The sequence below is a fragment of the Suillus discolor genome, assembly GCF_016758755.1.
Source record: "Suillus discolor strain FC423 chromosome Unknown F5147scaffold_10, whole genome shotgun sequence".
NCBI lineage: Eukaryota > Fungi > Basidiomycota > Agaricomycetes > Boletales > Suillaceae > Suillus > Suillus discolor.
In genome coordinates this window covers 558,150-570,156 of record NW_024541257.1, presented here as the reverse complement: position 1 = coordinate 570,156, position 12,007 = coordinate 558,150, and the positions used below count along the sequence as shown (strand labels likewise).

The window sequence follows — 12,007 nt, the reverse complement described above, 5'->3', positions numbered from 1 at the left end:
TGAGATCGTTTTCATTCTATTAGCTCCCTCCAACTCGTCCACTCGCCTCTAAGTTCTACAGGAATGGAATTACAACTAAGCAACTAAGGCTTGATGAGGGGGGGCAGCTCTGGCCGGTGTGTGGTTGCCATGAGCATTCCCCCACTCGAGCTCAGCGATCCTCGCTTGTAGCACAGCAATTTCGTCTGCTGGAGCAAGGGCAGGCTGCCCTTGCGCAGCAGGGGCTGGCAGCTGCACAGCTTGCTGCTGCGCATTCCACTGTATTCCTTGCTGATTGGGAGCATTAGGCATAGTGGTCTGTGCTGGATGCTGCTGGGGTGCAGGCTGAGGAACAACTGTGCCACTTTGAGTGGATGGTCTTGAGGATCCAACTCCTGATGAGGAGGTGGTCTGATGCCTCGCAGAGGACAGAATGGACGAAGAGCTACCTGCAGATGGGCCTGAGCTCTGGGTGGCCGGAGGTGTAGGCAGAGCATTAGAAGACCCAGGCAAGTGAAGACCAAGGTGTTCGTGCATTTTGACAAGGAAAAAGGAGTTGAATAATAGCAAAGAACAAAAGTAACAACGAGTGAGTGTACTATAGCTGTGGCGAGCTCGTTGTTGACGATGGGAGGAAGAAAAACAAATGTGGGAGACTGTGCTACCGCTCAGCTGGAAGTGTGGTGCCGGGCAACTCCAGCAGGCTACGTTACCTGGCACCTGGAATGGCTGTGACGACTTGTCAGACTCGGAGATAGCCACTCAAAAGGGCATCGCATGATCCCGCATATGAGCAGTGGATTCAGGCAGCTTTGCAGGGTGTCACAAACAATATCTACAAGATCATCAAAGAAGCTGCATTGGCTCACAATGCAAGCCAGTATTTCACCCTCACATGATTTTTTGCTCTGACTTAACTGACATCTGGATCTGAGGCATTAACTGAGCGGGCTTAGAAATGGCAGCTGTGACCAACTGTGACAAAAGTGTTACTTGACGACTTGTGGGGGTGACGACTCAGCCAGGACGGATAGTACTCAGCAGCACTCCAAGCAAATCACCACCAGCCAGTAGTGACAAGTGATTGCATGACTGATTGGAACAGGTATACATATATATACAGGAGTCGCTTGATGTTGGCTGTGTAATATTGCTATAATCATCATCCCCGGGCATTGATATTGTCTTCTCGTCTTAACAATCAGACAATTTGGAACGTTCAATATCAAAGCCAAAATCATGTTCAGATAAAGACAATGAACTTCACCAGCGTTCCCACAACAACCATGGCCTTGATTCACTGACAAGAGAAACTCCGATGCAGACTACGCAGTGTTAACCTGAACGCTCTCACCTGTATGTGTCACCTGCTGCATGACTTCGCCTACAGCGGAACCGTTACTGTGCTTTTGTGCACTAGTAGCAACCCCAAGCTCACTCGTTAGGCCCGCCTTCCGCACACCAAGACACTTTTCCAGTGCCTCCCATTGCTCTCGCTCAAACGTGTGCTGACAACCGGTAAACGTGTAGGTATTGAGTAGTCTGCGAGAGCTTTCCTGAAAGAAGATCAACTATTTGAGGATCATTATAAATGACAGGATGTCAAGAGGACGTACCATCGATCGCCTACTTCTCTACTTCACTCAATTCAATGTGCAGGATTGACACGACCTCTGAATACGACAGATCATGCCCGATAGAAGACGGATCTTTCACTCAAGCTGTGCTCAGTCAAGTTCTGCAGGCCCGTGAATGGTTCAAACATATGGCATTAATCATAATGAACTGACTTACCATGTTTTTCAAGGACAGCGGGATGGCTTTTGAGCCAAGAATGTAATTCTGGTAGACCACTGTTCAAAACTTGAAGCACCTGCAAAAGCGAGAAAGGCTCGTGATCTTTTGCTCATACAAAAGTGTCGAACTTGAACAATGGATCAAAGTCAAATAACCCGGACAAGCACAATACTAAGGCTATGGCATCGACAGCCTCTGATTGACTTTCAGGCAAAGAGGATGACAATGAAGTAACGCAAGACAGCGTGTGATGATAAGTAGTTTCCCTGTATGAGTCAAATGTCAACTACAACCTTCATCAGTCAAATAGAATAATACATACGGCTGCACAGATTATATAAATGCATCAACAACGGACTTGAGGAATTGATTGCGCTCTTCCTCAGAGATATCCAATTCTTGCAACCAATGTTCAACATCTTTTCTGCATAGATGCGAAGTCTTGAGCTCTCCATTGTTGGCAGCGACTTTTGGTAGGGTGGTGTGAATAGGTAGTCGGAGGGCTGAACGATGGGGAATAGCATTGATATACTGTTTAAGAACTGAGCACACAGCCTGCATAAACGTGTTCACAATGTAGTACTCACACGCAGCACTTCACTGATGGATGCTCGGAAGATGATGCAGTGAGAATATCCAGTAGTGAGGAGATGCGATGTTGAATTTCCGGTGAATTGGTCGGCCATGCCATATTGTTAGAAGGTGAGACGAGTCGGAGAAGACAAGGTTGAACCCTCGATTCCTGCACTTCAAAATCAGATCTAATTCGCTGCAGAAAATGCTGAGGATCCCCAGACGCACCTTGTTCTCAACCATTGCACAAGCTTTTCGGGAACCAAATTTGAAGGGAGGTCTTTTTGAGCGTCCTGCAGTTAAGACTTGTAGGGATGAAGAGTTGTATCTGGATATTTATGAGCGGTGAGTGCATGTTTTTGATGGGGGTGGGTGACTTGTAGATATGCCCAATACGAGGTGGCTAATGCGCGGGAGGGCCATCAGCATGCCAAGTTTAAACTCAGATCATATGTTCTCCCACTTAGCACCTATAGTGTTTACACGGCCATCTTGATGGGTCCACAGCTCAGCGCTCATTCATCATAAGAGCTAAGTAAGAAGGCGCATGGTGCGTATGTGAAACATATTTATGAGCCATTCGGCGATGAAGCTCACTCAATGTCCTAGACATCTCCATTGTTTGCCTCATGCAGAAGCCGGGGACAGGAAGCTTACAATGAATCTCAGTCCGTACGTGTCCTCTGGTCAGGCTTCAGGTAGCCAAGGTGTGCAGCACGCGAAGTCCCGAGGGCTGCGCACAACACTATATGGGTGAGGTGAAAATGTGTGTCGTGGAACTAACACGCACGGTATTCATACTACTACATGGTAGCGCGATTCAGAGCAACTTGAGTGGTAAACAAGGTGATTTATCGAACTGTCTAACATTGTATACTAATACCGTAAGCCCAAAGAATATACGAAGCGAGGAAAGCATCTGTTTCTGGCACCAGAGGTGTAATTGTACCTTTTATTGAGTTGCTCCCTACCTGGTGCAGTTTGTAACCATGTCACCTTTCGGCCGGTGGGACATTCCATCATGATTCATGATCATCGAGCTAGCCTGTTAATCATCAATTGCAGGATATCTTTGCGGAAACCCGAGCCGGTAAGTGAATCGTCAGTTTTCCCTTGCAGAAGGGCCTGAAATATTGCACCTGTCAGGTGAACTTGTGCTATTTTCGCATTTTGGCAGTGCTAGATGGACAGCGTCTCTGGAAGATTGCTAATCGGCCTTTTGCTAGCAACGCTGTACTATAAGAGCCTAGATGAGTAGTACGAATTGTTGATCGAGCAACATCCCACACATTTCACTGCCCATCAAACACATCTAACGGCAACTTCCAGCCCGCGCTCGTGTTGACCACTCTCTGCGGAGGGTGCGAAGCTGCCGCTGTCTCCGACCCCCCAAAGCCTTCTTGTGGGAGTTCAAATACTGGCTGGATTGAGTGATACTGCCTCACAAAAGTTTGGACTTTCTCACCTGCAAGGTTCTCTGCGATGCGAGCAGGTGTCATGCTCTTCGGCAGGATGATCATCTATCGATTTGGAATGGTGAGTTATGACACAATACTACAGAGATATCGAGATACGCCGCGCTGGACACTCCACGAGATAATAACCTGAGCTGGGATGATCCCAAGTTTGCATGCGATGTCTTTAACCTGTAAGAGTGTTTAGACGACAAAGCCTTGTCCTCGCGACTGGAAATGGTACCGTACAAACAGAGACTTTCCGACTTGCTTGTCGTTACCTAGGGGAGAGTACACCTCGAGAACAAGCCCATTTTCCTTCAACCACTACGGATTACTCATGAGCCCGAGTACAAGTGTCTACATGTATGAGCTAGAAACACACCTGCAACATTTCCGGTTGAGGGTTCCAAAAGTTGAGCTCGACTTGATTGACAGCTGGTTGGTACTTCAGAATGTTCACAATCAAATCCTGGAGGACATCTCGATCCTGGGATATCCGACCGTCCAACCTCATCCGACCGTCCGACCGCATCCACGCCAGTATAATAATCATCATTCCCACACATACATAATATACTACATTCAATGTTAAAATATAATTATGTATTAAGCTCACTGTTTCCCACACGTCCTCACCTCTGCGCACGTCAGGGATATTACTACATTTGGCCAAGCCGCTACTCAACAGCGCCGCCACATGCTTACCTCCCTGCACCACACTCAATGACTATGCCAATACCATCAGCCCTTGAGGCCTTGAGGTGCTGCAGTTACTGCATCATCAGCGCATCAGCTCCCTACTGGCTCATCTTCAACATTGACCATGACACAGAGGGCGCCGGCGAGGGCGGGGAAAGAGACACAAAGGGCGGGGGGCGGGGAAAGGGTGATGTAAAGTTCAAGGTGGCGTGCTTGGTGTTGTTTGTTTGTAGATGATGGTGGCTAGCACGCTGAGTCATATCTGGGGCGGATGTTGGAAAGGGTCGGACGGTCGGATATCCTAGGATCGAAATATTCTGAAATCCTGGATTGTAAACGAGAGATTTGAGCAAGATTGACTAGACTGTAAATAATTCGAACCTTCTAATATTGAAGCTATCGGTAGGATATCTATATCAGCACCCGTCCGACTCGACAAAGATGGAATTCACTTGCTAATACCGATGTTCCTCATTTGACCCTTGAGCATACCTTAGTTTTATCTCTAACGGAGTATTACAGAACTGGAATGTGCTTCGCCCACGGTGGATGTATCTAATTGTCAGAAGCGTTTGGTGGATCCTTGGCTGCCTGACTTTGCGAAAATTGTGCTGATGTTCGGGAACCTACATGTAGAACGTGTTTGGGACTTGATTAGCTGGACGTTGAAAGATTTTGCTCTCGTCTGAAATTGATTCAATGATTTACCTGACAGTCCAGTATAATGAATGTTGAGCGGATGAAACATGATACTCATCATCTTGGTGTCATGGAACGTTCCTCTTAAGGTTAGCAATTGTTATCAAGTCCGATGCACTGCACGAGTATCACGACGGGAAAATACAATCGACGGCGAGGCGAAAGAAGTATAGATATAAAGAAGATGAAATAGTTTTTCGTGTGCTACAGCATCAACGGCCATTGGTGCTTGGAAGAGGTGCACAACAAATCAAAAGCACCAGACGGGCCAACAACGTGAGGACTCGTGACTTCATGGTCACTGCAGCTGCTGTGGGAGCCTGAGTACTACTATTTGGAACAGGCGTCGGAGTACCGGTAGGTTGAGATTGCGATGACGATCCCTGACCATGCAATTGGCTGCTCTGCTGCTGCTTCTGTTTTGGCCGGGGAGCAACAAACAAAGTCTAGAGCGGAATTTTTGAGCCACAATGAATGAAAACGAATGGGAGGAATGAATACCTGTTTGTCCCGTACTGCAGCAACTTGGACAGCACGAGGACCACGACGAGAGAAGATCCCTTGCCTTTGGGTTTGTTGGAGTTCGTCGCCGCCGCCGGAGTGAGAGGGGTGAAAAAGCGACGGAATGCGGGCAAAGAGTGCACGTGCACTCTCAATAGATGGTGCGAAAAGGCGATGGGAAGAAGGGTGATGAACACCAGGCGACGTGGAGGACTGATTGAAAGACTCGGAGGTGAGAATAAGAACTGGTTGCAAAAACGCTGAGAACCCACATGAATGCCAAAATCATCAAAAAACGTTGGAGGTATTCGACGGGCATGAATAGGTGGGAGTCGGGTAGCATTGCTCTAGAGTGACGACCTTGAAATGGTTGACAACATCAATAAATATGTCACATACGTTCGTTGGTGGCTTTGCAGCTGGCACCTGCGAGTCAGAAATTAGCGTTTAGAGCCGTTTAGACAACAAAACGCATACATACCACACCGTTTTTGAATTTGAGGGCCGCCTCCAGATTCCATACATAGATTTTTTTGTCTATTCCAGCGCTGGCAATGTATTCTCCATCGGGGGACATGACAACAGCCAAGACTCTGTCATCGTGCAAGAGTGGATCTCCGACTGCCTCATTGGTCCCGAGATCCCAGATGCGAATGGAGAAGTCACTTGATCCGCTAACAAGATAGCTTTCATTGGGAGTAAGACAGAGGGATCTGACAGGTTGGGTGTGACCCCGAAAAACGACAAGTTCCTGTCCATCAATAGCCCGCCATTTTCGGATTGTTTTATCAACCGATGCGGAGAATATGTGTGTGCCGTCCTTCGACCAACACAATGACGCCACCCAGTTCTCATGTCTCTTGATCTCGATAAGCAGCTTGCCATCCTTTGACCATATGCAAATCGGACCGTTCCCACAGCTCATGAATTTGTCGCCTTGTGGAGAGTATTTGACGTCCATAGCCCATCCGTGACTGATCTCTATGGGTGGTGCTATTTGTCGACCAGTATTCGGGTTCCAGCGTCGTATGGTGCCATCTTCAGATCCACTTGCTATCTCCAGGGAATTGCGAGACCAATCGAGGCACCTCACTCCAGCACTATGCCCCTCCCACGGATGGCCAATCATGCTGCCCTCCTTTATATTCCACCGCCGCAGCCTGCCGTCTCTACTTCCGCAAACAACCATTGTTTCATCTGGGGATACTACCATCGAACCTATCCCTTCCCCATCGCTATTCAAAGGTTTTCCCACTGGCTCTCCATCTCTTTTCCACTGACGGATCGAACTATCATCAGACGCGCTCATTATATTGCCACTGGTACCCAAGTAGGCAAGGCTCCATATGCTTCTGGAGTGGCCTTCGATGACGCACTCCGGCATCAAGCTTCCTGCCGGACATTCTGGCTTTGGTTTCTTCCACGACGTGGTCCGAGTGTTGTGGTTGACAAAGTAGGACCGACCGAGTGGTGAGATGTGCCATTCCCATCCAGTAACAACGAGGTATCCAGGATTATCTATGTTCAACGGTGAGTTCGTTGCTTCTTGTCACCATTTCATCCCTCACCTAGTCGCACTCCTGGTAAAGGTCGGTTCCACGAGGTCATCACGAGCGTGTCATCTTGATATCCTGTTGTACCATCCGGCGTCTTGAACTGTTGCCACATAGGAGGAAGCGCTTCATTCCCGCCTGTTTCTAATTGAGTAAGCTGGTAGGTATCACAACGTAGCTGCTCACCTTCCCAAAGTGCGTCCTGGCGGTGCTGTGCACCATATGGTGGTGGATCTTTCGCGGTCGTTCGATCTATCAATGAGTGCAATGGCGCTTCACCTCGTCTCGTCGACTTGCTTGACTCGGCTTCTTCGCGTGGCATGACAAGGATGTTGCGTTGTACAGACAGACTGGACAGTGAAATACTGCGCAGAATCAGTAATCCAGAGGAAGGAGAGACACGGGGAGAAAGTGATGAAGAGACCTGCTATTCGGGTCAGTTTGCATGCTGTGGTTGCAGACGCCTTGCTGATACCGCATGTTAGTAATGGCTGTGTTACCACCGGATCAAGTACTTACCTTGGTCCGGTTCAAATTTTGAGACAGTAAGCGTGTAGCAGCACTCCCAAGCAAAGTATTACCAGTAGTGACAAGTAATTGCCTGATTGCATGACCGACGGGGACATATCTTGATGTTGGTTGCGCAATATCACCGTAATCATCACCTCTGGGCGTTGATAGTGCCCCAACCAAAGTTTTCCCGTCTTAGGAAGCAGAGAGTTCGACATCAAAGCCGAAGTCATGTTCAGAACTTCAGATGAACTTCACCAGATTTCCCACAAATTGCAGTCAATCATGATCTTGATTCATTGACCGGAAGAACCCTGATATAGGCTACGCGGCGTCAACCTGAACGCTCTCACCTGTCTACGTGACCTGCTGCACTTCACCCACAGCCGAACTGTTACCGTGCTTTTGTGCACTAGTAACAACCTCGAGAACGCTCGCTAGGCCCCCCTTCCACGTAATAAGACGCCTCCCATTGCTCTCGCTCATACGTGCGCACTGACGAACGGAAAACGTGTAGACATTGAGTAGTCTGCGAGAGCTTTCCCGAAAGAAGATTCAAGACATTCTGAAGAAAAATCCCGTTAGCACACGAAGCGAGTGGTGGTCAACTTTTGTCTCCATAATTGCTCACCACTCTGAATAGCAGATTAATCCACCAGGCTACAGGAACGAACCATAGAGCTTCCGCCTCGGTGCAAGTTAACTCTTGAGTAACCACCTCCAACGCGTGAAACTTCAAAGCTAAACAGCCGACTACATAGCATAAGTTTGAATAACACGAGAAGGGGATTCGAATTTCCTCTTCTGACACGACAATATGTGCAGTTTGTTAGACGACACGATGTCCAAGTGAGACGGGGACAATGGACTTACAATAGATTTATTGTGCAGGAATCGTTGGAAGGCAATGCAGGTTCATCTGCACAAATGATCAATGCGAATAACATTTAACTGAGCAAATCGAGAGGTCAAACCTGCAGATTCTTCATCATCTAGCCGTGGAGGACCAGGCCATTGCTGAACCAATAACCAACACATCAGATCAGCGTCACTCCGATAATAGGATATACTCACACCCACCATCACTTCCCCACTCCAATCTCTCGTCCGTTCACGCACTCTCGTCCCCAAAGGCTGTACATTATTATTCTGCTATGTGATCACCGCCTGCGGGTTCGTTCCAACTTGGGGTATAGTGCTTTGATACGGACCTGCGGGGTTGGAAAGGCTCGCCTTTGGCATAGTGGGTAGTGCTTGACGTGGTTGTTCAAGAGAGATGGGACGATCTCTGCGGTGCGGGAGATGTATACGTACATGTAGGTGTAGAGGTGGATGTGGGTGCGGGTGTAGGTGTGGCGGACGATACGCGATGAGGGGTGAGAAGGCAAACATGATGATATGGTGGCGGGACTTATGGATGGTATGTCCACGGGAGTAGTGGACAACACTAGTTGGAGGTGGCTGCCTTCGTAAAGGCATTAGCGTCGGCGTATACGCCATGCTGCTGTGTCTTGGGAGTTGGATATGAAGCCGAATTTGACTTTTGCGACTTCGGGTTCCTAAAGAAAGGCTAAACTAATTTATACAATGCATAAAAGGCATGAAACACACCCGTGTACCACGTTGGACAGGCATAGTGTATCGATTTTCTTGGTCTTCCATCGAATACCGTTGTTCGGAGGTTGAGCGCTGAGCGGGGTTTGGCATGGACAAACAGGTATATTTGATCCTCTGCATATATCGTAGAAGTTAGTTGCCGACTGAGGTCTTTGGTACTACTCATACCTTGCGGTTTATCGATAAAAGTCCGTGTGTAGGGTTGGTCTTGAGAGGTTTGGATAGCGCGGAATAGCATATTTTCTAGGGAGACATTTAAATGAAGTCTTCTGGGTATTTGAGTATGTGAGCCTGTTTCTTGCCGAGGCGTTGCATAAAGCTGTTGGCAAACAAACAACACTTCTGACTCCGACTATCTCCAAATCACCAAACTCGAATCAAGGAGACAATATCATTGAGCCATCCGAGTTTCATTATTCGCCACAGCCTTATCGTTAGCGAAATCTCACATTCTACTAGAACAGCTCAGTCAGGGCGATCTATATGACTCAAGGGACGTGCGACCGACCTCCTTGCTGTGATTCACAACAGTTCTAACATCGAGAAAGTCAGGATAGGAACGGATATATATTGAAGAAGTTCGAGAAGCTCATAAGCAACGTGAATACAACATAGAGGCCGAACATTTGGCATTCACTTACCTTTGTCTCGCATCGTGCATTCAACAGTCATCATAAAGTGCTTGATGTGACGTGGCCCACATGCAGGTGTGTGTTGTACTTTCTGTACTTTAAGCTTCAACCGATAACAGAGCTCACAAGTGACGACTTTTTGACTGCTAGGCGAAATCACATCATCTGTCAAGAGTCGCTTCGGTGGGTTGCGAGTTCGGAATGGCGACCGACTAGCAAGAGCGGAGAACTACCTAACATTGGGAGTGAATTACTACAGATACTTGTACAAAGGGGATACATGTAGGATATGGACTTCGGCACTGAGCTTTGCACGCTCTCTGGCAGCAGGTTTGACCCTTTCGAATTTGCTTTTCGAATGCCGGACTCAAACATTGTCAGTTCGTGCCCATCCGGTAGCACATGCTACTAAATCCCGACCAGCCTCCAATCATGCGTACAGGCTCGAGCCCTCTGATGTGCCCTTTTCTCTTGATATTGCAGCTGTTCACCATCGTATCTCAATAGACCAGCGAAACTCGATAACGCCGGTGCAAATTATGGTATTAGTATCCTCTTGCACACTCTGACCCTGTTTGTATTCGATCTCGGACCTGTGTCTTTTGGATATTCTATGCGAGAGCTACACAGACACTGGCATAACCTGATGCTTGCTTCAATCACGCGTCCCTTATTAAAAGAAATATATCAATGTCGTTGCGCATGTATATGGGACGGAACGAGTTATATCTAAGATGCTTGATGCGTAAACACAGAAAGGGAAGAGAAACGTTCGAGCAACAGTTTCTAGACAATTTGATGTGAAGTGGAATGACGACCAACTTGAAAGTAAAACCCGCAGCAGGAAACTTCGTGGGGAGCTTCTCCCCTCCCACCGCTTGACTGGTGTGTTTCTGTCGGTTGTGCTTGAGATGGTTGTGCCCCTGCTGTTTGACCTGATTGCGTTGCACTGTTGGCCTGGATGCTGTTCGTACGTTGCATAGCGGCAGCTGCTTCCGCATCGCCATCAAGGGTTACATTCCAGAAGACGGGGCCAACTTCCCCAGTGATGTTGTCAACACGTGGCGTGAATCCAGGGAAAGTAGCGCAAGGAAAAGGAGGTGCACGAGGAGAGACGGATCCGAGTGCGTGGGTGATAGTTATGGTGTCGAAGATTGATTATGAGAGTGGTTAGACACAGGTGCGGGGGAAAGATGGATCCGAGTGCGTGGGTGATAATTATGGTGGTGAAGATTAATTATGAGAGGAATTAGACACAGGTACGGGGCAAAGAGAGTTTAACTGAGTATCCGCGTGCCACACGTCTTCCATCCTTCATGACTGATGCGAAGCAGGACGACGGAGACCAAAGAAAATTCCGCAGCAGCTCACTTCATACACAAAGTCTTCCGTTCCGCCAGTTGAACCTTGTGCTTGTGCTTGGATTGGTTGGACTGGAGATGGTTGTGCCCCAGCTGGTTGACCTGATTGCGTTGAACTGTCTGCCTGGTTACTATTCGTACGTTGCATAGCTGCAGCCGCTTCCGCATCAGTTTCATGGACAATACCAATTCTCTGTGGTGTGTTTTAATGGGAGGAAATAGGAGGAAAGGTGAGCCACCCACATTTTCATCTTGAGCAAGAGGTACATCGACGGCGCGCATGGAATGTCCTCCATTAAACAACTTGAAGTTGAAATTCCAGTGTCGAGATCGTCGTTCGATTGGTTGGGATGCATTTACAGGTCGTGTGCCGAAATGTATGGAAGTGGGCAAACGACGCCAACGAATGAGGGACAATGGGCCTGCGGGAGGAGCTGCACGACGAGACGCGTGGTCTGATTCGTTGCCAAAGAAATCATTGCCCTGTATCTTGGTGTCAGGCGAGAGAGGTGAAAAACAAGGAAGTGCACTGACATATCTTGCCGAACCTGTTGCTTTAACCTGCTGATTAGACGAAAGACGGGGGTCAAAGGTTTGACAAGACATATGAGAAAAGGTGGGGTTGCTCA

General features: G+C 48.1%; 4 protein-coding genes across 4 annotated transcripts; all 4 read right to left on the bottom strand.

Moving 5' to 3' along the window:
* Positions 1–75: 75 nt before the first annotated feature.
* On the bottom strand, positions 76–516 carry F5147DRAFT_650099 (uncharacterized protein; the record flags this gene model as incomplete). Its single annotated transcript, XM_041433414.1, has 1 exon — positions 76–516. One exon carries the CDS (start codon positions 514–516, stop codon positions 76–78), a length of 441 nt encoding a protein of 146 aa, XP_041296434.1.
* A 1,291-nt stretch (positions 517–1,807) lies between these two features.
* F5147DRAFT_679004 (uncharacterized protein) lies at positions 1,808–2,602 on the bottom strand (the record flags this gene model as incomplete). Its single annotated transcript, XM_041436229.1, has 5 exons — positions 2,576–2,602; positions 2,369–2,518; positions 2,340–2,344; positions 2,099–2,307; positions 1,808–2,042 (listed from the first exon to the last, which is right to left on the bottom strand). Coding segments are annotated over exons 2-4 (226 nt in total), but the record flags the coding sequence as incomplete, so codon positions are not given.
* Positions 2,603–3,650: 1,048 nt separating this feature from the next.
* On the bottom strand, positions 3,651–4,281 carry F5147DRAFT_786891 (NADP-dependent oxidoreductase domain-containing protein; the record flags this gene model as incomplete). Its single annotated transcript, XM_041442942.1, has 5 exons — positions 3,651–3,766; positions 3,815–3,869; positions 3,924–3,995; positions 4,053–4,130; positions 4,189–4,281. Coding segments are annotated over 5 exons (414 nt in total), but the record flags the coding sequence as incomplete, so codon positions are not given.
* Positions 4,282–8,852: 4,571 nt separating this feature from the next.
* On the bottom strand, positions 8,853–9,716 carry F5147DRAFT_678994 (uncharacterized protein). The gene is made up of 4 exons (XM_041436228.1): positions 9,554–9,716; positions 9,380–9,499; positions 9,031–9,327; positions 8,853–8,942 (listed from the first exon to the last, which is right to left on the bottom strand). Exons 1-4 carry the CDS (start codon positions 9,621–9,623, stop codon positions 8,929–8,931), a joined length of 501 nt encoding a protein of 166 aa, XP_041296431.1. The 5' UTR covers positions 9,624–9,716; the 3' UTR covers positions 8,853–8,928.
* Positions 9,717–12,007: the final 2,291 nt, after the last annotated feature.

Excerpts from the sequence above, each read along its gene's own strand:
- F5147DRAFT_678994 (XM_041436228.1), bottom strand. The coding sequence starts at position 9,623 with ATGCTATTCCGCGCTATCCAAACCTCTCAAGACCAACCCTACACACGG. Across the intron at positions 9,500-9,553 it reads TTTTATCGATAAACCGCAAG|AGGATCAAATATACCTGTTT; the intron begins GTATGAGTAGTA and ends CGATATATGCAG. Across the intron at positions 9,328-9,379 it reads CTGTCCAACGTGGTACACGG|GAACCCGAAGTCGCAAAAGT; the intron begins GTGTGTTTCATG and ends GCCTTTCTTTAG.